This window comes from Microcebus murinus, chromosome 27 (assembly GCF_040939455.1).
Source record: "Microcebus murinus isolate Inina chromosome 27, M.murinus_Inina_mat1.0, whole genome shotgun sequence".
NCBI classification, from domain to species: Eukaryota; Metazoa; Chordata; class Mammalia; order Primates; family Cheirogaleidae; genus Microcebus; species Microcebus murinus.
The window spans coordinates 10,229,589-10,251,688 of NC_134130.1; the positions used below are offsets into that span (position 1 = coordinate 10,229,589).

The 22,100-nt window shown below is 41.3% G+C and overlaps 1 protein-coding gene across 1 annotated transcript in view; it reads left to right on the forward strand.

Annotated features, from left to right (window-relative positions):
- The window catches only part of PRSS12 (serine protease 12), a 57,756-nt gene that overhangs the window by 32,937 nt on the left and 2,719 nt on the right, over positions 1–22,100 (forward strand). Inside the window, exons 8-12 of the mRNA XM_020284472.2 lie at positions 563–704; positions 2,736–2,941; positions 6,559–6,637; positions 7,607–7,729; positions 19,800–20,080. Coding sequence (XP_020140061.2) covers positions 563–704; positions 2,736–2,941; positions 6,559–6,637; positions 7,607–7,729; positions 19,800–20,080 — 831 coding nt within the window. The remainder of the gene's footprint in view (positions 1–562; positions 705–2,735; positions 2,942–6,558; positions 6,638–7,606; positions 7,730–19,799; positions 20,081–22,100) is intronic.

A 22,100-nucleotide genomic window follows, 5' to 3' on the forward strand; every position in this document is an offset into this window, starting at 1 on the left:
AGTAAATAGAAAGTGTTAGATAGGAGTTGTCCCTATTAGCTGCCTTTTTTCCCCTCTTCTGCTGTTAGACCCATTCCAGTTACTCATGTGTGCCAAGCTTGTGTCTGTCCATGCCTTCCTAAACATCTTAGCTTTGGAGTATAAATTCTCAGCTGTGTTCGTGGATAAATGGACGGACATGAAATAAAAACAGCCCAAAGTTAATGTTTTTTTACTATTTAGAAGTTAGATGTAACAAAATGATTTACCATTTAATAGTGCTGTTCATGCATTCATTCATTCATTCAGTAAGCAGCCATGGTGTCACCTCTGTGTGCCACTCACTGTCCCCAATCCTGAGAATGCAAAGTTGGGCAAGGTGAGCACTTTGACGTCAAGGCTTCAAAAGATATGACCCAAGTGGATGCAAGTTTTTGTTGATCTCTGTTAAAAAAAAAAAGTTTTGCCCAGCTGATTTTATTATAGCTGATTTAAAAGAACTATTGTATTTTGTAAAGTCTCTCATGCCTCAGCGTCACTTTGCTTGTTCTGGCTCTTCTAATACTCTTGAATGATGGCCTAGGTTTTCCTATCAGGCTGATGGATGGAGAAAATAAGAAAGAGGGTCGCGTGGAGGTTTTCATCCACGGCCAGTGGGGGACAATCTGCGACGACGGGTGGAGCGACAAGGACGCGGCCGTGGTCTGCCGACAACTTGGCTATAAGTAAGGAACCTCTGGGGTGGTTACTGTTGCTGTTTCTGACTTTTCATGCTTGTTCTAACGAGTTACTTTTTACCTAAAATTAGTTTAGATCATTCAGTTGAAAATACTGGCAGCACATTGATTTGATTCAGAATTATAACAAAGTAATAAGTAGAGTCTGTTCAAATTTTTCTGTCTTCTCATGAGAAACCTTATGTCATATAAGAAATGTAGCTTTTTATCTAATCACAACATAGTCTAATAATTCTGATCAGTCATAATACTGCTTCTGTCAGACAAAGCCTTTGCGATTTATGTTTCAACACTAGAGCCTTTTAAGGGATTCTAGAGGATTGAAGTTACCTTTGGTTCTCATGACTCGAATTAGCAAATAGCAAGCCATTACTCCTAAAGGTGGGGCCAGTGCTCTACTTGCTTGTTTCAGCTCTCATATTTATAAACAATTGCCCCCCCTTTTTTTTTTGCAGTCAATTGCACCTTTTTTGCATTTCTGTTGATAATTTCACTGTTTAATCATGGCCCCCATTTGTGGCACTGAAGTGCTGTGTAATGTTTCTAAAGGCAAAAGGCCACAACGTGACTTAGGGACAAGAGGGGTGCGTTAGTTACAGGCATGAGTGACAGTGAGAAAAACGTGGCACTGAAGAGAATGTGATAAGGACACTTGCCACAGTGTGAGAGCTGAGACAAGACGGCAGGTCATCTCCTGTTCAACCTCAGCTGGGTGACTCAGACTTTTCCTGGCTCTGCATATTTCATGAATGACTGTGAGAGCACCCTGGGTATTGATTTTGGAGCGAAAAAATATGGAAAATGTTGTCATTTAGAGGGTTCTGACATTTAAGCTGATCTACCTAAACTGCCTAGCTCATGGTAGACCACTAGTAGTGGTTTGCCTTTAAAAATACACCATTAATTATATATCTATGTGTACCTTAAATATTGATTCAATTGGTTATTTCTATGTAGAATACATGTTTATTTTTAAAAGTATTTCTTTTTTAATAGAAGTTCAAGGTGTTTTCTTTTTTTTTTTTGTATGCTTTTAATTAAAATTTTAGTTATTTAGATACTACTTCAATTTACTGCTCAGTTTTAGACCTCATTGTAATCCCAGTTGTCCTATGGTCAATGAATGCTTTATTTGTGACAAAGATTTTTAGTTTTCAAAATATGGAGTAGTAGAGGAAGACAGGAAGAGTCTACCTTAGATGACTAGGTGAATAATTTTTAAAAATTTCCTTTGTTCATTATGCATCTATCACTCTTTTCTCCATTTGAGAAAAAAATTACTAATATTATTCTTGTTCTTCCATTACATTCCCAGTGTGTTTCCTCACCCAAATTGACCATTAAAAGATATTGCTGTTTGGACTGGTTTATTGGCCATACTTTTATTGTTTTGGTGGAGGTGATCCAAGACACCTAGTATTATTTTTAGAGATAGAAAGGGAACCGATGTAATAAAGTAGCTGTAGGGTATGACAACAATGAAGGTGTAGTTGTGACCTGTCTTATTTAGGTTTCTTTTTTTTTTTTTTTTTTGAGACAGAGTCTCACTTTGTTGCCCAGGCTAGAGTGAGTGCCATGGTGTCAGCCTAGCTCACAGCAACCTCAAACTCCTGGCTCAAGCAATCCTCCTGCCTCAGCCTCCCAAGTAGCTGGGACTACAGGCATGCGCCACCATGCCCGGCTAATTTTTTGTATATATATTAGTTGGCCAATTAATTTCTTTCTATTTATAGTAGAGACGGGGTCTCGCTCTTGCTCAGCCTGGTTTCGAACTCCTGACCTCGAGCAATCCGCCCGCCTCGGCCTCCCAGAGAGCTAGGATTACAGGCGTGAGCCACCGCGCCCGGCCTGGTTTCTTTTTTTTTTGATAGTCATGAAATAAATGGTTCTTAGCACATGCAGCTGCTGATTTTAATTTGCAAAAATTAGGGAAGAAAATCGAACGTGAGCACATGTTGTGATTTATTCAGATGCATGATTGACTGACTCTCCATATGCTTAAGGATGCTCTGTTTTCAGGGGTCCTGCCAGAGCGAGAAGCATGGCTTACTTTGGGGAAGGAAAAGGACCCATCCACGCTGACAACGTGAAGTGCACAGGAAATGAGAGGTCGTTGGCTGACTGTATCAAGCAAGATATTGGAAGACACAACTGCCGCCATAGTGAGGATGCAGGAGTTATTTGTGATTATTTTGGCAAGAAAGCATCAGGTAACAATAATAAAGGTAAGTCACCTTCTGGGGCCCTAAACAAGCCAAAGAATAGTGATCCCCACCTCATTACTACAAAGAGGGCGTTGGTAACGAATGTCCCGTGCAGCAAGAATGTATGCAGTCGGTGCCTATTCCTCGTGGTAGTATTTGGAGCAGTGGTTCTTGGCAAACTTGCCTAGGCAGGGCTTGCAGAGAGAGCATGCTTCAGGGGTAGGAGTGGATTTACAGAAACTGTAATCCCTGGGATCATCCCTTTGTACCCTCTTAGCCGTTGCTGTATTTCCTTCTTTGGATGAAATAAAGCTGTCCCACTTGCTGCTGTCCTTGAAGACCCAGAATTGACATTTACATCATAAAAAGGGAAAGCAATGAAAATATAGAGATGCATCCAGCAAAGGCACTTCTTCACTCTTATTTTATTGTATTTTATTTTTTATTTTATTTTTTTTGAGACAGGGTCTCTCTCTGTTGCCCAAGCTGGAGTGCAGTGGTGTGATCGTAGCTCACTGCAACCTCCAACTTCTGGGCTTAAACAATCCTTCCACGTGAATCTCTCAGAGTAACTGGGACTATAGGTGTGTGCTACCAAGCCCTGCTAATATTTTTAAAAAAGATTTTTTTAGGGTTAATGTCTTGCTGTGTTTGCCCAGGCTGGTCTGAAACTCCTGGCCTCAAGCAATCCTTCCATCTTGGCCTCTCAAAGTACTGAGATTGGCGTGAGGTACTGCACCTGGCACACTCCAATATTTTAAACAACAGGGCTAATATTCTGAAATTATTTCAGAAAGGAAATAATTTGTTATAAATTTTATTTTCTGAAATTTAAAAATTTAAGGAAAATGAGAAGTAATCTTTTAATATGGCACAATAAATATATGTTTCATATTTAGAGTTTCCGAAAGCTCTGGGTATATTTAATTTTTATGAAACAGTTTTTTACATGAATAAGTGGGAGAATTAGCTATTTTGGACAAATCTGTGGCTACATTTTATGAAAAGAACAATCATCTCTTTATCTGTATTAAAAGTTCGTATTTTTGTTACATTGGCTTTTGTTAAGATCAGGTACATCTAAGTATTTGAGTATTCTCCTTTAATAAAACCTTTTAATAGCCACCAAAGACAATGCAATAAATGAATTGGATATTGGGGTTTTTTTTTTTACATTTAAAAACATGTTTTTTCTTTTAAGCATTTTATACCATTCTGGATGTTGTTAATATGATTCTTCACTATCTGAGCTACGAGTGTCGAAGCTCAGGAGCTTTTGAGTGTCAAAAGAACATTGACAACTCCTTGTGCTTTATTTTTTAATATATACATAAACAGATACATATGTTTGCATATATGAATTGGTAAGACAGTTTTCCCTAAATGCTGATTATTAAATAACCTTCAATAATTTAAACTACTCTTATAAATTGAATATAACTGATTCTTTGGATTATGTCACATTCCTTAAGTAATTATAAAATATAAAAATGCTATAACTGTGAAATATTTTACTGCACTCCTATGTAAACCTATTCTAAAATATGAGATACCCTGACTTTGTTTCTTCATTGTTTATATGTTTGTTTTTATGCCTTCCTAGAGTTGTGGCAATACTTATTTTGATACCTTTCCATGATTAGAACAATGTTACCATACCTCAAGTGAAAAGATTTCATGCTAGACTAGCTAGATTACAGAAACTGGCTCATGAACCAGTTGATTTGATATTGAAACTCAGGACCTGATGACTTCTATGAGGTGATTCAAAGTCAAGTCATTGGTTATTGATCATTTGATGGACTCCTTTTATAAATGAACTTCATTTTGCTATTTATTTATTTATGAGACAGAGTCTCACTTTGTTGCCCAGGCTAGAGTGAGTGCTGTGGCATCAGCCTAGCTCACAGCAACCTCAAACTCCTGGGCTCAAGCAATCCTCCTGCCTCAGCCTCCTGAGTAGCTGGGACTACAGGCATGCGCCACCATGCCCGGCTAATTTTTTCTGTATATATTAGTTGGCCAATTAATTTCTTTCTATTTATAGTAGAGACGGGTCTTGCTCTTGCTCAGGCTGGTTTGGAACTCCTGACCTTGAGCAATCCGCCCGCCTCGGCCTCCCAGAGTGCTAGGATTTATTTTTTTATAACAGTTTATGGGTTTAAATACATTTTATTTTCTTGCAATCTGGTGCTTTGTCCCAGAATGATGTAAACTTCAAGTTTTGCTTGGTCACTCTTACATCATTCCTTTTCTTGGCATCATATACATTGAGCCAATTTGGAGCACTATTGGAAACTTATGTTTTTTTTCTAATATTCTATAATATGCAGTGTCATCTAGAGGACTCATATTCTAAGAGATGAAGTTAAAATTTGACAGCATGCCTCTGAGATCATTTGGCAAATTAATCATCTTGGTACACATTGTCGAACCTCTTTGTCCATCAAGAAATAACTACTGCTAATTCCCTATTGGGCTCTCATCTACCTGATTATTATGGGGGACCATTAGTGCTGATTAGGTCTTCATGTTCTTGGCAAAATTCCCATCCTTCTGTCCTTACACAAATAGAAAGAGTATATATCTATGCTTGATACACATATACTTAACCAAAGAAGCAAAGCACCTCTATATCCATTCTCCTACTTTCTAAAATTATTTTAAAGATTAGTCATACCTGTTATATTTGCCCTTCTTTTGTACAGCACCTTTTATGTAGTTTAAATTTAACTCTTTTGTATGTTTGTGACAGAAGTCTGTTACCTTGGGAAGTTTGACTGTATACCCTTAAACACAGTTTACCACTTAAATTGGCTTAGCAAACCCTTTTCATATGTTAATACACTGAGTAAATGTAAATTCAGATCAGAATTCTATCCTGGGAATGTGATTTGCTCCTCTGAGTTACATTTTGATATATGGCTCGGAACAGTGTTGTATTTGGAAAGTAAGTAATTGAGACCATTACTGCCTTTGCAATTCTCTTTCTTTGTCCAACATTTCTGAACTCCAAGACAACCTCTATAGTCGGCAGCAGGACATGTAGGTACCGAACAGGACAATGCTCTGGGCAGGGTTACACAATTCAGAAGGCCCTGAAACCCCTTGGAGCTGAATAATGGGAAACCTCATAAAATATCTCATGTGCTTGTAACTTACTACTGTTTGGTCGAATGAGAAAACTTTTTATTTTCATTATAGGAAAAATTATCCTATAATTTGCAGAGAAAGGGATTTTTTTTGGAAGGGGGAGGGCAGAGGTCTCACTCTGTTGCCCAGGCTAGAGTGCCGTGGCATCAGCCTAGCTCACAGCAACCTCAAACTCCTGGGCTCAAGTGATCCTCCTGCCTCAGCCTCCCGAGTACCTGGGCCTACAGGCATGTGCCACCATGCCCGGCTAATTTTTCCTATGTATTTTTAGTTGGCCAATTCATTTCTTTCTATTTTTAGTAGAGACAGGGTCTCCCTCTTGCTCAGGCTGGTTTCGATCTCCTGACCTTGAGCAATCCACCGCCTCGGCCTCCCAGAGGAAGGGCTTTTAACCTAGAGGAAGAAGCATCCGGGGAGTATGCCACTCATGTCTTTACCCCTCCATCCGCAGTGGTGGTCTAACTCATGACCTCTTGCTGCTTCAGGGCCCCTCTCGTCCGTCTGTGGTTTGAGATTGCTGCACCGTCGGCAGAAGCGGATCATTGGTGGGAAAAATTCTTTAAGGTAAAATGTTCTTCAAAGGAAATTTCCCATATTAAAGAATTATTTATATATATATATATAGTGTTAACAAACAAGGGATGTTCTGTTATTATATAAGGGATTCGTTTTATTCATTTCATTTTCTAAACTAAATGCAGACTACACTGGTAATTACACTGTCCTTTGACCTATGTTTAATGCATATAGACCCTGTTCTTATTATACCACTGTCCTCTGCCTCATGAGATCAGACGTGTTGCTGAAAAGTCACGCGGCAGAGACAAAATAGTTTAACAAGAGACCTGAAAAAAATGTCTCATGACAAAGATTCATTTAATTTAGAATATATTTGTTTCAGACTTGATTCATTTTAGTATCAATTGTTTACTTGTTGAGTTTACCAAGGAAAACCAGCACTTTGTTTATTAGATACTGCTTCAGACCGCTTGAGGGGTTAAGTGAGGAGAGAAAGGACACGTCGAGTCATGAAGTGTGACAAAGACTCCGCTTGTTTCCGAGAGTGTCAGGGGCAGGCGGGAAGCTTGCCGATGCCTGCCAGCAAATCTGCCCAGCTGCTGGGACCTGGCAGGCCGGAGTTGCTGGGACACCTTTCTCAAGGCGGGAAGGGATCTTACATGCTAAACCAGGTGTTCTCAAACTACGGCCCGCGGGCCACCTGCGGCCTGTCGAGGACATTTGTCCGGCCCACAGGTTGTTTTCGCTGCCGCTGCCTGTCCTGCTTAGCAGCCGTCTGGTCCCGGGCCCACAGTGCGCATGCGTGGAATGTGCGCCGCGCTCTCCCATGGCCCTCCAGCGGTCTGAGGGACGGTGAACTGGCCCCCTGTTTAAAAAGTTTGAGGACCCCTGTGCTAGAGTCCCTTTTGTATCTGTTCCTTGTTCAAGTCGTTGCTTTAACTGGTGGTCTTCTCTCTTTCTCGCTCTCTCTCTCCTTTTTTACTGACCTTGCTGTGTGGCTCACTTCCTTCTTAGGGGCGGTTGGCCTTGGCAGGTTTCCCTCCGGCTGAAGTCACCCCACGGGGACGGCAGGCTCCTCTGCGGGGCCACGCTCCTCAGCAGCTGCTGGGTGCTCACGGCGGCGCACTGTTTCAAGCGGTAGGTGTCCCCCTCCCCAAACTGCGCAGTTTGGCTCTTTTCCCCAGTTCTTCCAGCCCCTTCCTGCTCCCCGGTGCTTGGGGTGTCGGAGCCAGGCCGCAGGCTTCCCTGTCTGTGCTGACAGCGCTGTGGGAGTGAGCGAGGTGACACGAGGGGCAAGGAGAGCCCTACGGAAGCCACTTGCTACCCTGTTGTTAAAACAAACTCTGCATTTAGGGAGAAGAGAAGAGGGGCTATGTTAGCGCTTCCCCAAGGAACACATCTGAGGGTGAAGTCATGTCCCCATACAGGCGGAAGAGACCTCAGTGTATTTAGTTACGAATGCTAAGGACCGGCCAGGTATGGTGGCTCACGCCTGTAATCTTAGCACTTTGGGAGGCCGAGGCGGGAGGACTGCTTGAGCTCAGGAGTTCAAAACCAGCCTGAGCAAGAGTGACACCCTGTCTCTACTATAAATAGAAAGAAATTAGCCAAACAACTAAAAATAGAAAAAATTAGCCTGGCATGGTGGCACGTGCCTCTAGTCCCAGCTACTTGGGAGGCTGAGGCAGGAGGATTGCTTTAGCCCAGGAGTTTGAGGCTGCTGTGAGGTAGGCTGATGCCATGGCACTCTAGCCTGGGCAACAGAGTGAGACTTTGTCTCAAAAAAAAAAAAAAAAAAAAAAAAAAAAAAAAAAGAATGCTAAGGACTAGGGAGTACAGTTTTAGTGTTTTTGATTCTTTGAGACCTGATATTTTGTGTCTTTTAGATTTCTCGATTTGTACCTTCTAGAAAATCAGGTGGCATCTGCGTCATTCTTGCTTTTATAGTCCTGATTATTTTCTCATCTCAAACATTTTATCAGTCCCTTCTGAAGTCTTCCCAGCTCAGAGGGAAGGCCACACAGAGAAAACCAGTGTGCCAGTCTGGCAAAATATTTATAACTACCGAAGCAAAGTGATGAGCACAGGGAGTCTCATTACACTGTTAATTTAATTTAATTTAATTTTGTGCTTGAAAATTGTCACAATAAAAAGTTAAAAAATGGCTCACGCCTGTAATCCTAGCACTCTGGGAGGCCAAGGTGGGTGAATCACTCAAGGTCAGGAGTTTGAAACCAGCCTGAGCAAGAGGGAGACCCTGTCTCTACTAAAAATAGAAAGAAATTAATTGGCCAACTAATATATATAGAAAAAATAAGCCAGGCATGGTGGTGCATGCCTGTAGTCCCAGCTACTCAGGCGCCTGAAGCAGGAGGATCGCTTGAGCCCAGGAGTTTGAGGTTGCTGTGAGCTAGGCTGATGCCACGGCACTCTAGTCTGGGCAACAGTGTGAGACTCTGACTCAAAAATAAAAAAAGGTTAAAAAAAATGTACCATATTGTTGAAAAATGTTTCCAAGCAAAAATTTGTTTTATATTTTTTTCTTACATGATATCCTATAGTACATACCTTCACCTCTTTATCTATTGGCAAACCATCCATGTAAATTTTGTTCATTCACTTGAACTGCCGCATGAATTTTCACTCCCGTTGTAAGACTAAACCACAGTTTATTCCCCTGTAGATGGATAGTTAGGTGGGTTGCATTCTTTCACTATGAAAAAGCAATGTTGCAGTAAACAACTGTGCACATGTCTCATTGGGTGTGTACCTGTGGGACATTTTGCTGGGTCCTGAAGTAGGGACTCCTTTTAGTTTTATGAGGCCCTCTAGAGGAATTCCACCAGCTGATAAAACAGCAACATGTACATTCCTGTTTCCTCACATCTCTACCCGAACATTCTAAGTTTTGCCAATCTTAGAGTTTTTGGTTTCTTTTTAATTGCATTTCCCTGACTAATGTCTTCCTCTTTTATGAATTCTCTATTCATATTCTTTGCCTGTTTTTCTGTTGGATTATCTTTTTATAATTGATTTTTGAAGTTTTTAGATATGTTCTGTGTGCAAAATCTTTGTTGTTACGTGTTATAAATACCTTTTCCCATTCTGGGCCATATCCTTTTTCTTGTTTATTATCTTTTTCTTAAAAAAATATTTTTAAATATTTAATTGTATCATCTTTTCTTGAAAGTTTTATAAAAGCTTTATATTTCTTATCTTAAAATTTTTTCTAAGGCCCCATGTAATGAAGAGAGTCTCTTTTCTTCATGGAATATTTTACAGTTTTGCTTTTCATATTTAGATTTTTAATGTTTACAGTTTATTTTTGTGTATGGTATATGGAGTGAAGGAAGGGGACCTAATTTTATACCTTTTTTAATAGGTTGTCTTCCAGTACTTTTTATTGTATATTCCATTCTTTTTTTTTTTTTTTGAGACAGAGTCTCGCTTTGTTGCCCAGGCTACAGTGAGTGCCATGCCATCAGCCTAGCTCACAGCAACCTCAAACTCCTGGGCTCAAGCAATCCTTCTGCCTCAGCCTCCCGAGTAGCTGGGACTACAGGCATGTGCCACCATGCCCGGCTAATTTTTTCTATATATATTAGTTGGCCAATTAATTTCTTTCTATTTATAGTAGAGATGGGGTCTTGCTCTTGCTCAGGCTGGTTTCGAACTCCTGACCTCGAGCAATCTGCCCGCCTCGGCCTCCCAGAGTGTTAGGATTACAGGCGGGAGCCACCACGCCCGGCCTGTATATTCCATTCTTTAAGCACAGATTTATGTTAACTCTGTCATATGCCAAATTCTCACATATCCTTGTTTCTAGGATCTCTATTTTCTTCAACACTTACCTATTTCAATAAATACTTGTGCAGCAATCTTCCATGTTTAAGGTGCTGCACAATATACAAATCTATATTTTACATAATGTTTGCCATTTCTGGGATATTAATAATTGAGTTTAAGAGTTCAGCTACATACCAGTGGGTTTAATGCATTCCTGTGTTACATGAGTGGTATTGACAATAAAGGTTACATTTGTTCATTAACTTAAACAATAATTATTGAACCCCTAATATTCCCAGAAACATGCTATGCACTAGATAGAGTGGAGAACAAGACAGATAGGATTCTTGCTGTCGTAGAGTTTAGTGTCGCCATAAGAGCCCAGGGGAGGGAGACATTGATATTGCTAATATGATCAAAAAAGTTTAAGTGTACTATTTTTAAAGTGTGGTCTTTTCACCACAATGTTAGATTGATTTAGCTCATTAATAATCTGGGTTCCTGGGCCCTACTACGCATCTACTGAATCTTTGGAGCTGAGACCCAGGAGCTGCATTTTCATTAATCATATCAAGTGATTCTTATGTACAATCAAAATTAAGACCCCTGTGCTTAGGGCAGGGGTCCTCAAACTTTTTACACAGGGGGCCAGTTCACTGTCCCTCAGACCGTTGGAGGGCCATTGGAGAGTGTGGTGGACATTCCACACATGCGCACTGTGGGCCCAAGACGAGTCGGCTGCTAAGCAGGACAGGCAGTGGCGGCAAAAACACCTGGTGGGCCAGATAAATGTCCTCGGTGGGCGGCATGTGGCCCATGGGTCGTAGTTTGAGGACGCCTGGCTTAGGGGATAGAATAGTCTGGACATTTGAAGAATATTGATAGGGAAGAATAGAGTTGACAGACACTTATCCTGGTCCTGGTCAACATATTAATTGCTAAACTGAAAAAGGACACCGATGGTAAGTTAATTATATTTTGGATGCCAAAAGACTGGGAGAGACAAGTGATGTTGAAAGATAGGATCGGGATAGCAAAAGACCTTGATAGGCTGATTCTAGGAAGCAATATGGAATAAGGCTGAAGTAAAATGCTGCCTTCAGTTCCAAGAAACTTGGTTTAAATACAGCCCACCTGCAACAGGCTCTTGAGTTGTAGTGTCCTGCAACCTTAATACAAGTCAGCAGTGTTACGCGATTGTCCATCAATCTTGGGTGGCATTGGTTGGCAGAACAGTGTCCAGACGGAGCAGCGAAGAGAAGAGCCTTGCATTTCTGACTCACTGTGCTCACACTTTCGTCAGGGACAAAAGCACCGTCTCTATCAAACAGAGACTTATGCTCGGTTCTAGGTGCCGCACCATGAAAATGACATGGTACACCAGGAAGGGCAAGCAGAAAGGGGAGGTTGTATGGAATCAGGTTAGATTTGTTGCCTGTTGCTTCAAATACCACAGATGTTAGAGGGAGATAGGATAAGTTTTGTTTTCACTTGAAAAAGAGTTTGTTTATGTTTATTTCTTTAACACTAGGACAGTTCCAAGGAGGGGTGGACTGTATGTGGGAGGGAAGTGAGTTGTGTTATGGCGCCTGTTCAAGCAGAGAGGGCTGGGCTGGTGTATGGGTAGAGGCTGGCGGGAGATGGCATCTGGTGTTTAGCACAGGGGCCCTCAAACTTTTTAAACAGGGGGCCAGTTCACTGTCCCTCAGACCGTTGGAGGGCTGGACTATAGATAAAAAAAAAAAAAACTATGAACAAATTCCTATGTACACTGGACATAACTTATTTTGAAGTAAAAAAACAAACAGGCAGAAACACCCGCATGTGGCCCGCGGGCCATAGTTTGAGGACGCCTGGTTAGCGTATGGAGCTGAGGGAGCAAAAGCCACATTTGAGGGATGGCAGTGATCACCCGGGATACTGGAGCTGGACTTGGAGGAGAGAAGCAAGGAGAGCCTGGGGCTATGAGTTTCTCTTTCATGCACTTGGCAGTGGAAACCACCCACAGTTTTTGAGCCTTGAAATATGATGAAGGAGTTTCAGGACAGGAGTCCGTTGGAGATGCCTGGGGTAGAGCTGAGGGAGTAAGGCAACGTGATTGATCAGGGGGGCTGGGAATGAGCTTGAAATTACATGAAAAATCTTTGCATGTATGTGTGCTCATGTGCCTTTTTCTAGAGTGACTCAATTGGTCTGCTACTGGGTGATTAAGACTCATACTGCAGTAGGAACCGAAGGGACTATGAGGAAGGTACCTAAATTTATACTTTTATCCTGGAGGGAGACGAGTTATGAGGCCATTGTGATACAGAGGTAGACAGTGGGAAAGGAAAGGAGGGAGTGAGGGTGGAGACACCGTGGCAACAGTCAGCAGAGCACAGAGCAGTGTCACAGGACTCTTGGGGCTGGCCGTGGAGAGAGTTACAATTCCAGCTCTTCCAACTGTTTACCTTTGCAGACCTGATTTAACTTTCTGGAGCCTCAGTTTACTCATCTGCAAATTGAAGGCCATAATGTTCCACAGTGAGAAGCAAACGACCTGCAAAGTATGTGAAAGTATTTTATGACCTGAAAAGTCAAAACAAATACCGGCTATTGTTATGTTGAATTTCAATGGGAGGAATTGAATATATTAGCAAAAGTAGGGAACTGAGGATGATTTTATTTCACTTACTAGTGGAGAAGAATAAGGCAGAGAACCTGAAGAAGCCTGTTTCAGGGCTTAGAGTTTAGGCAAAATAATTGAGTATGTTAAGTTTAGATTATCATCTTCTATTCAATACTCTTTACGTTTCAAATCTCAGCTAAGAGTTATAGTCTTAGGGCTTCAAGGCTTAACGTAGGAAGATTGCTCAAAAATTATACTTGAGGCTGAAAACTTTGATCTGACTTTTGGGTTTCCTGAAAAGACTTTTCTTTTGGTACAGGTTGGATTTATTTGTTTAGATCTCATTATTTCTCCCATGGCCTGCTCCTTCCACACTGTTGCTTAAAGTCATTAATCGTCTTATTCGTGTTTTACACCAAGTGTTGCTGTCTGCCTTGGCATGCAGTGGACACTCCTGAACGGCTGATGCGTGATGGGAGTCGGGGCTCAGTTGCCAGACAGCGGATATATTTCGGAATATTGGACTTCTCTGAGGAGAGTGGTCTTTTAAACCTACATCAACAGATAACTCCTTCCATATGCCATTTGGAATTTCTTCCCATTATCTTCACAGTTTAAGATAAAGACAGTTGATTCCAGAGCAGAGGAGCAGATCATGATATGCAGAATTTCGATGTGCTTTGGCTGTAATGCAAGCTTCTTTTAATGCGGGTAGGGGAGACATGCTTTGCAGATGTGTCATGTGTGCTTCGCACTTGGCCTGTAACCTTTGCCAGATGTCGTAGACCTCCTGTCTGAAGTGCCTAAAGAGGCTGCAGCTCACACCTTTCCTGCGGTAAGTTTATTAAAAGGCATAGAGCCGGTTACTAGTAATTAGAACAAACTCCAAATTTTGTTTTTCTAGATGCAGGGACTTGGCTTGAAATAATGCTCCTTAATCACCGGGAACGCTGGAATTGGCGACACAGAGACTGTAGTGTGGAAGCGATGCAGCCAGGCTCTGCGTGCTTACTGTCCCCCTTTAGGGTTCTGGGAGGGGGAGAGATATTTTAGTCTAATTTAAGGCCTATAGTTGGGGGACCTGGATTTCACATTTTGAAATTGTCTCCCACCCCCTCCTTTTTCTTTCTGTGTGTACTTGTCTGTATGAGGGCTTTGTCAGCTGTTGAACTTCTGTGTACACAGAGATTTCTTGTTCTTCAGGCCTTCTTTGGTGCCGTATTCTTGCAGTGGGGACATAGACCGATGCTCTTGAGCAGGCATTTCTGGATACCGAGGCCTAGATCGATATTACCATCTGTGCTTTTTTTTTTATATGCAAGGAGAGCTTTTTATGTTTATTTGTTTGCCTTCATATAGAAGTCACTATTTTATATAATCCTCATGTTAGAGCAGGGGTCCTCAAACTTTTTTTTTTTCTTTGAGACAGAGTCTCACTCTGTTGCCCAGGCTAGAGTGAGTGCCGTGGCATCAGCCTAGCTCACAGCAACCTCAAACTCCTGGGCTCAAGCAATCCTTACTGCCTCAGCCTCCCAAGTAGTTGGGACTACAGGCATGCGCCACCATGCCCGGCTAATTTTTTTCTCCATATTTTTAGTTGGCCAATTAATTTTTTCTATTTTTTTAGTAGAGACGGGGTCTCACTCATGCTCAGGCTGGTTTCGAACTCTTGACCTTGAGTGATCCACCTGCCTCAGCCTCCCAGAGTGCTGCGATGACAGCCGTGAGCCACCGCGCCCAGCCTCCTCAAACTTTTTAAACAGGGGGCCAGTTCACTGTCCCTCAGACCATTGAAGAGTGCTCACTGTGGGCCTGGGATGAGTCGGCTGCTAAGCAGGACAGGCAGCGGCGGCAAAAACACCCGGCGGGTCGGATAAATGTCCTTGGTGGGCAGCATGTGGCCTGCGGGCCGTAGTTTGAGGACGCCTGTGTTAGAGTAATCTAGGGATGATGGCCCAGGCAGGGTGAGATCAACATGCCATAATTTCAGGTCCACCAGCCTCAGTTACACTCATTTCATATAATGTAGTCTTGTTAAGGGTACTTTTTGGGAAGGCAGATAGGGTTCTAGTAACCCAGTTCCCATTCTCTCAGAGCTGTCACGTGTTGTGAGGTGACCAGCGCACACTTCCAGGCCAACGTGATAAGAGTCACTGAGGTCGTTGGCGAATCACTGTTAAAAGGCCTTCTATCTCATTTTTCACATTTTTCTGCAATGCAGATTTTGAAAGGCAGTATCCTGTTGGCAGTGTGAAGTGGAAGCTTGGATACATTAAGTTTTTTTGTAGTTACGCTGCAAATTTTACACAACATAAATTGCTTGCTTTGCTATTTTCTATTCTAAGTCATAACTACAAGTACCATGAAATGACCTTGTTGTGGCTACAGTGGTGCAGCACTGTAATTGACAGAAAAGTTCCTGGATATTAAACTAATTCCTTTTCATCGCTTATGCTGATAACAAACGTGATTTTGGAGGAATGAATGTACCCGAAACATGGACTTTCTCATTTCTGTAATTCTACTCCAAATTCGATTTGTTCAAGGATATAACTTTACCTGATTTTATCTTTTTGACTTTCTGCCTAGAAATGCCATAGCAGCTGGAAATTGTCAGAGATTATTGCTCTGAAAATCAGAAATAGCCAGATCTTTGTAATTAGAAATATGAGCCACAGAAATAATGGGACTTTCTTTTTAAGAACACAGTATGTTAGGTGCTTAACATACGTTTCATCGTCACCTAGTGTATGGTAGAGGTGAATCTCTTGTAGAGATGAATCCATGCAGATGACAAAGATTATGACCCTGCAACCTGAATTAATTCTATTTTTTTAATTCTAGTAATTTTTTGTGGTGGTTTACTTTAACCCCAGAGTCTCATAGAAACTGATATTGGATTTTAATAAACTGCAATGTCTCAGATCTCTCTTGCTCAAGCTTGCCTGGGAATTCCATCCAATCTTTATTTGAGGGGGAGTTGAAGGCATTTCAGCAAAGTAAACAACTGAATGATGTGTCAGCCAAAACCTGAAATGTTTGTTTTAGAAGCATTTTTGAATATAATAAAGCCTATCAAAATAACAAAAGTTTAATTAGAAAGACCTTAAGATACATTGCAAAAGAGGATTCTTTTGTATGTGTCTTGAGAAGTCTGGAACTATAATAAATGCTGACGCAAGATGGCTTAATAGAAACCTCCAGCAATCATCCCTCTGCATGAACACCAAGTTCAATAACTACCCAAGCAACGCAAGAATTAAAAATCAGTGATCGGGATTTTAACATTGTATCAGGGAACAAGGCACTGAAGAGGGCAGGAAGGACAATTTTGCACGCATATGCCACCCTTCCCCACCCCCAGCAGTGTCCTGTCGGTGTGCCAAGTACAGAGAGACGCTGCGGGGCTTTGCACTGAAACTCAGGGCCGCCCTGGCACAGGGGAACACAGCACAGGGCAGAGTTCTGGCGGTGCCCATAAAGGAAGCATCTAGACCTGCCCAGCCAGAGGGAAATCCTGTGCCCTGAAACCCGAGTTCTGGCTGGCCCCACCACCCACTGACAAAAAGCAGCCAGGGCCTGGACTAAATGCGCGAGGCAGTAGGCCACAAAGGTTGCAGCCCCTGGGCAACTCTTGCAGCTGTGCTGGCTCTGAGACAGTGGATTGGGGTGCACATGACCCACTGAGACACCAGCAGCTGGGGCCAAGCCAGAGCCTGGGTCGCCCCTCCCCCAACTCCAGGCAGCTGGGGGAGAGTCTTCCTCCACTTGGGGAAGGAAAGGGAATTTAATTAAAATTAAATTAATTAAAATTAAAATAAAATTTTAATAATATTAAAATATATAATATATATTTTATTTAACCTAGTATATCTAAAATATCATTGCAAAGTATAATTAATATAAAAAGTATTCTTACTATTTAAAGAGACAATATATTTAGTATTCTTTATTCATAATAAGTCTTTGAAATCCTGTGTGTACTTTATATACTTTTAGCACTTCTCAGTTTGGACTAACCATATTTCAAGTGCTAGGCTAGTATACTAGATAGTTACAGTATAGCTCTAGGTAACTTGTGAAATTCCATCCCAAAGATATATGCAACAATTCAGCAGCACTTTCAAAGATGTATCCACAATTATTCTTGCTAGAAAGGTTTTAAATCGCTTGGGGTTTTAATTTAAATACCTGAATATATTGTTAATAAGGCATATTTATTTATTTATTTATTTTTTTGAGATAGGGTCTTGCTTTGTTTCCTGGGCTAAAGTGCAGTGACATCATCATAGCTCACTACAGCCTCAAACTTCTGGGCTCAAGCAATCCTCCTGCCTTGGCCTCTCAAGTATCTGGGACTACAGGTGCAAACCCAGCTAATTTTTTCCTTTTTTTGTAGTGATGGGATTTCCCTATGTTGCCCAGGCTGGTCTTGAACTCCTGGCCTCAAGCAGTCCTCTTACCTTGGCCTCCCAAAGTGCTGGGATTACAAGTGTGAGCCACCATGCCTGGCCAAATAATTATATTGTTCTAGTTAGTACACAGAAAGTGGAAGTGAGAATTATTTAAATGCTTATTCTCCATGATTATTACTTTTCATAGTTTCCCAATCCTTAACTGTACTTAAATTTTGAGTGGAACCTATGAGCATATTCTCTAGGCATAATATATAAAAGATATATGATGGTTTAATATTGAAAATGAAGAGTCTAAGATCATAAAAAATTATTTATATTATAGACCAATAGTAGACGGCTGCATAAGCCAAATCATCTTTGTTGCATCGTTTAGTTTTTTTGAGCTGACATAGTTAGAAAATTATATATACATGATGGTCAGAACTCTGTTTAGGGCTATTAGAATATTCACACATCTCATAAACTCCAGTGATTTTGTAGGATTAAATAGCAGGTTACATTTTAAATAGACACAGTCACTAGAAAATTTCAAGCTTTTTGAATACCTGCAAACTTCGGTAAAAAAAAAACAAACCGAGGTGAGAGTTGTTATATGTTTGCTTTTCCCCTCCAACAGTCAGAGGCCAGCAGAACATCGATGGAGAGCTGATGAAATCATGATTAGAGTTTTGGCAGGTAAAAGAAAAGTAGGACTGAAAGTTTTTGCATAGGAGTGATTGTGTAGTGGACGGTGGAATTCAAGTCGGGTAAGAAGGAAAGAGTGAGATTGAAATGAAAAACTAGTGGAGTCAGAGGATTGAAGTCCAGTGGGGGGTGAAGGATTTTAAAGCTGTAAAGGTAGAAGGTAATAGACAAGGCGTGAGATGCTTGAAATCAAGATTTCATAAGTATGTAGTATTTGATGAATGCAAGTTCTAAGTCTATTAATAACGTTGCAGGTGGGTGAAGATAAAGTGGAGAACACACCCATTTTGGATGGGTAGTCAGGAAATTAAAAGGGAAAGGTATTGGGAATTAAGTTATTAAGAATGTTATAAGCAGTGGAAGAGGGAAGACAGTGAGCATGGTGCTAGTCTTCAGTGAGAGAGAGGAAGTAGCCAGGAGATGGGCCAGGTCATGTATTATAGGTCAGTGGCTCTCAACTGGGGACATTTTGCTCCAAAGGGGACATGTGGCAATGCCAGGAGACATTTTTGGTTATCACAACTGGGGGTGGAAGGTGTGTGTAACTGTCACATCTAGTGAATAGGGGCCAGCGATGCTTCTAAACACCCTATAATGTGTAGGACATGCCCTTACAACAAAGAGCTATCTGGCTCAAAATGTCAGTAGTGCCGAGGTTGAGAAACCCTGTTATATTAATAGGTGGATGTAGCAGAATCTAAGCATGTTGGTTGAAAAATAGGCTGAGAACTATCATCTAGTAAATACTGTGTTTCTATTTTAATTGTATAGGATAGTTTCTCGTGGAGAAAAGAATATCTACATTAAAAATATACATTCGTTCATTTACTAAATCAAACATATGTGGCATTCCTGCTTAATGGACATCACAGTGGTAGGTGTTTAAGATTCATCAGTGAGCCTAAGAGATAAAGACCCTGACCTGGAATACCTTTTATTCCAGCAGAGAGAAGAGAGAGAATAACAAATGTAATAAATAGTAAATAAATAGTAAATTTGTTAGAAAGTGGTGCTAAAAAAAAGGAAAAGTAGAACAGATTGAGATACTGGGAGGGCTGGGGATGGGAGGATAGAGAGAAGTGGGTTGTGATTTTAAACACAAGGTGTCAAAGTAGGCTTCACCGAGGTGACATCTGAGCAAGGTTTAAAAGAGGTGAAAGAATACAATGAATAAGTGTCAATGTGAGAATATGGTTTGGATTTGCATTTGGTTCACGGGAAGGGGAACCATTGAGTCTGTCTGCTGGGAATAAAGTAGCTGCCACTAAGCGCTTTGAGGGGTACAAAGGTCAGACCTGGTTCCTCTCCTCCTGGAGCTTCATGATGAGCTAACACTCTTGGAAATGACAGGAAAATGAAGATAGCAAATGCAGAACAGTCATTTTGCCCAGACTATTGTTCCTGTCTTGATCCTTTTTCATTTGGCGGGGAAATGACAGGTTAATGATCAGCCTTTATTTTCCAGTCATCTACCACACGTGCTCCTTCTTGGAAAATAGAGTGAATTGGTAACCTAGGTTACACAGGGAAATGAATGAAGACAAGAGGTGATGATGATGAGTTTCAAGTAGAGGACTGGTGCGGTGGGTCAGAGACATGGAAATTAAGGTTATGTTTGCAAAGGCTTACAACATCTCCAACCTTTCCTGCTGAAAATTGCCACTTTGCGGTATTCGAAACGAGTCTCTCATTAGCTCTCCCTGCCTCTTAGGTACGGTAACAGCACTAAGAACTACGCTGTTCGGGTTGGGGATTATCATACTCTGGTGCCAGAAGAGTTTGAAGAAGAAATTGGAATTCAACAGATCGTGATTCACCGGGACTATCGGCCGGACAGCAGCGACTATGACATTGCCCTGGTTAGGTTACAAGGACCAGAAGAGCACTGTGTCAGATTCAGCAGCCACGTTCTGCCAGCCTGTTTACCACTCAAGAGAGAGCGGCCACAGAAAACGGCCTCCAACTGCTACATAACAGGATGGGGAGACACAGGTAATATAGATAATACAAAGGAACAAATGAAGGAAGCCGGGCCCCTCCTATGTCTGGTATTACCCGTATATGTGGGTGTGCACTGGGTACTAAGATCTTAAATGGGTTTAAGCTTAGTTGTCTGGAGACTCTGCCAAGTGTGAAATCCAAGCCTGTAATCTGGATTCACACCCTGAGGGTATTGTTGGTTCCAATTAGAACTGTAGCACACTCATGACTGTAATCACAGCACTTTGGGAGGCTGAGGCCGGAGGAGTGCTTGAGGCTAGGAGTTAGAAGTTGGAGACCAGCCTGGGCCATATATGGAGACCACATTTCCACAAAAAGAAAAAAAATTAGCCAAGTGTGCTGGCGCACCAGTAGTCCCAGCTACTCGGGAGGCTGAGGTAGGAGGATCTTTTGAGAGTTCAAGACAGCATTAAGCTAGGAGTGTACCACTGCACTCCAGCCTGGGTGACAGAGTGAGAATTTCTCTCTTAAAAACAGAAAGAAAATTAAAAGAAATAAATGTAGCACAGACTGAGAGAACTCAGTTAACTGTGGAGTTTAGGGGTAGAGAATCGTCTATTAACTTTTAGTTCCCCAATTTAGTGAGGGGGATAAGGGAAGAGATTTTAAGACCCTACTCCGAGACTTGGGCTTGGCAGTCTATGTTTAATTTAATTATTTTTTAGTCTATACTTTAAAAAGCTTTTCCACGTGACTTGATGTAGCTGCCCAGCACAGGACTTTGGTGTTTGATGGTTTGTTTCTTTGCAGTGGAGACCTTCGTCAAACTAAATCTTACAGAGAATTCCTGTAGAACAAAGGCAGACCTGCTGAGGTTGAAGTGAAGCTCTTTTCTCCTTCCCTCCTCCCTTCCCATTCTTTCCACGCAGGGGTGGGGAACCTGCAGCCTTCTGATTTCAAGATTGTTCTTTTTTAAGCACCAAAGGAGGCTAGAAAAGCTTCATCTTTCTGTGCTGCACCCCTTTTCATAAAAGGCTTTGTTCAGTAAAATTTGGATTTAGTCACAAGGCTGCACTTAAGGACCTACAAGGCCACATGTGGCCTTAAGGCCTTGGCTTCCCCACCCTGCCTGGAGGCTTTCTCTGCAGTATCTTGCTGTACTTGCTATAAATCAACTTGTACAGGCTGGTGCTTGCTCAGCATGGGTCTTGAAACAGACCCGAGTCTCGCCTGTGTTATGCACTCAGTGCACAGATGAGTGTCGAATAAGGAGAAATAATAGGTTGGTTGCCCTCCATTAAAAATAATTACACAGATAACTGTATTCTTGAGGGGTGTCAAACAAGTATGTTTCTACTGGTGATAATTTCAGTGAGGTTTTATTTAGTAAATATAAATATATTTCCGTGTTTTATTCCAAACTAAAGCTGGACTTCAGACTTAACACTATTTCATAGCAGCAAAATGTAGAACATCTGTAGCAGATATATAATACTAAAAAAATTGGAACCTATTCTGAGTTAAACTGGAAAAAAAATTTAAAAAGGAAACACTCCTCAAATACAATAATAAACTAAAATCAGGTTAGGATGAATACCTTCTTGGTATACCATGTTGATCCATGAGGTACATCTAGTCTCTGAGAAGGCTAAAGTCTACTATTAGAATTATGGTTTCTTCATAAGGGAGGGTGCAGTCATCTTCCTTGGGACATCACACCTGAGTTAATAGAAATGATCAAGAAAGTACATCTTATATAATGTACTTCATTATGGATTACTTATTTCAATTTAGTAAATAGGATCAGAGAGTAACGGTGTGATGCTTTAGCCACTGAACAAGGAATGAATGGCTTACCAGCAAATAGAGTACACTGATACCAGGTGGTAAAACTTAAGCTTGTATCGGAAAGTCTGTGCAATGTTTTATTTCTACATTACTCTTACAATGCCATGGTCCTATTTAGGACAGTTATTGCTACCTTATATGTTTACATATAATTGCCATTTATTAATCCTTTAATGCAATGAAGTAGATGAATCTCACATGACTAGATGTGATATGCAAAACT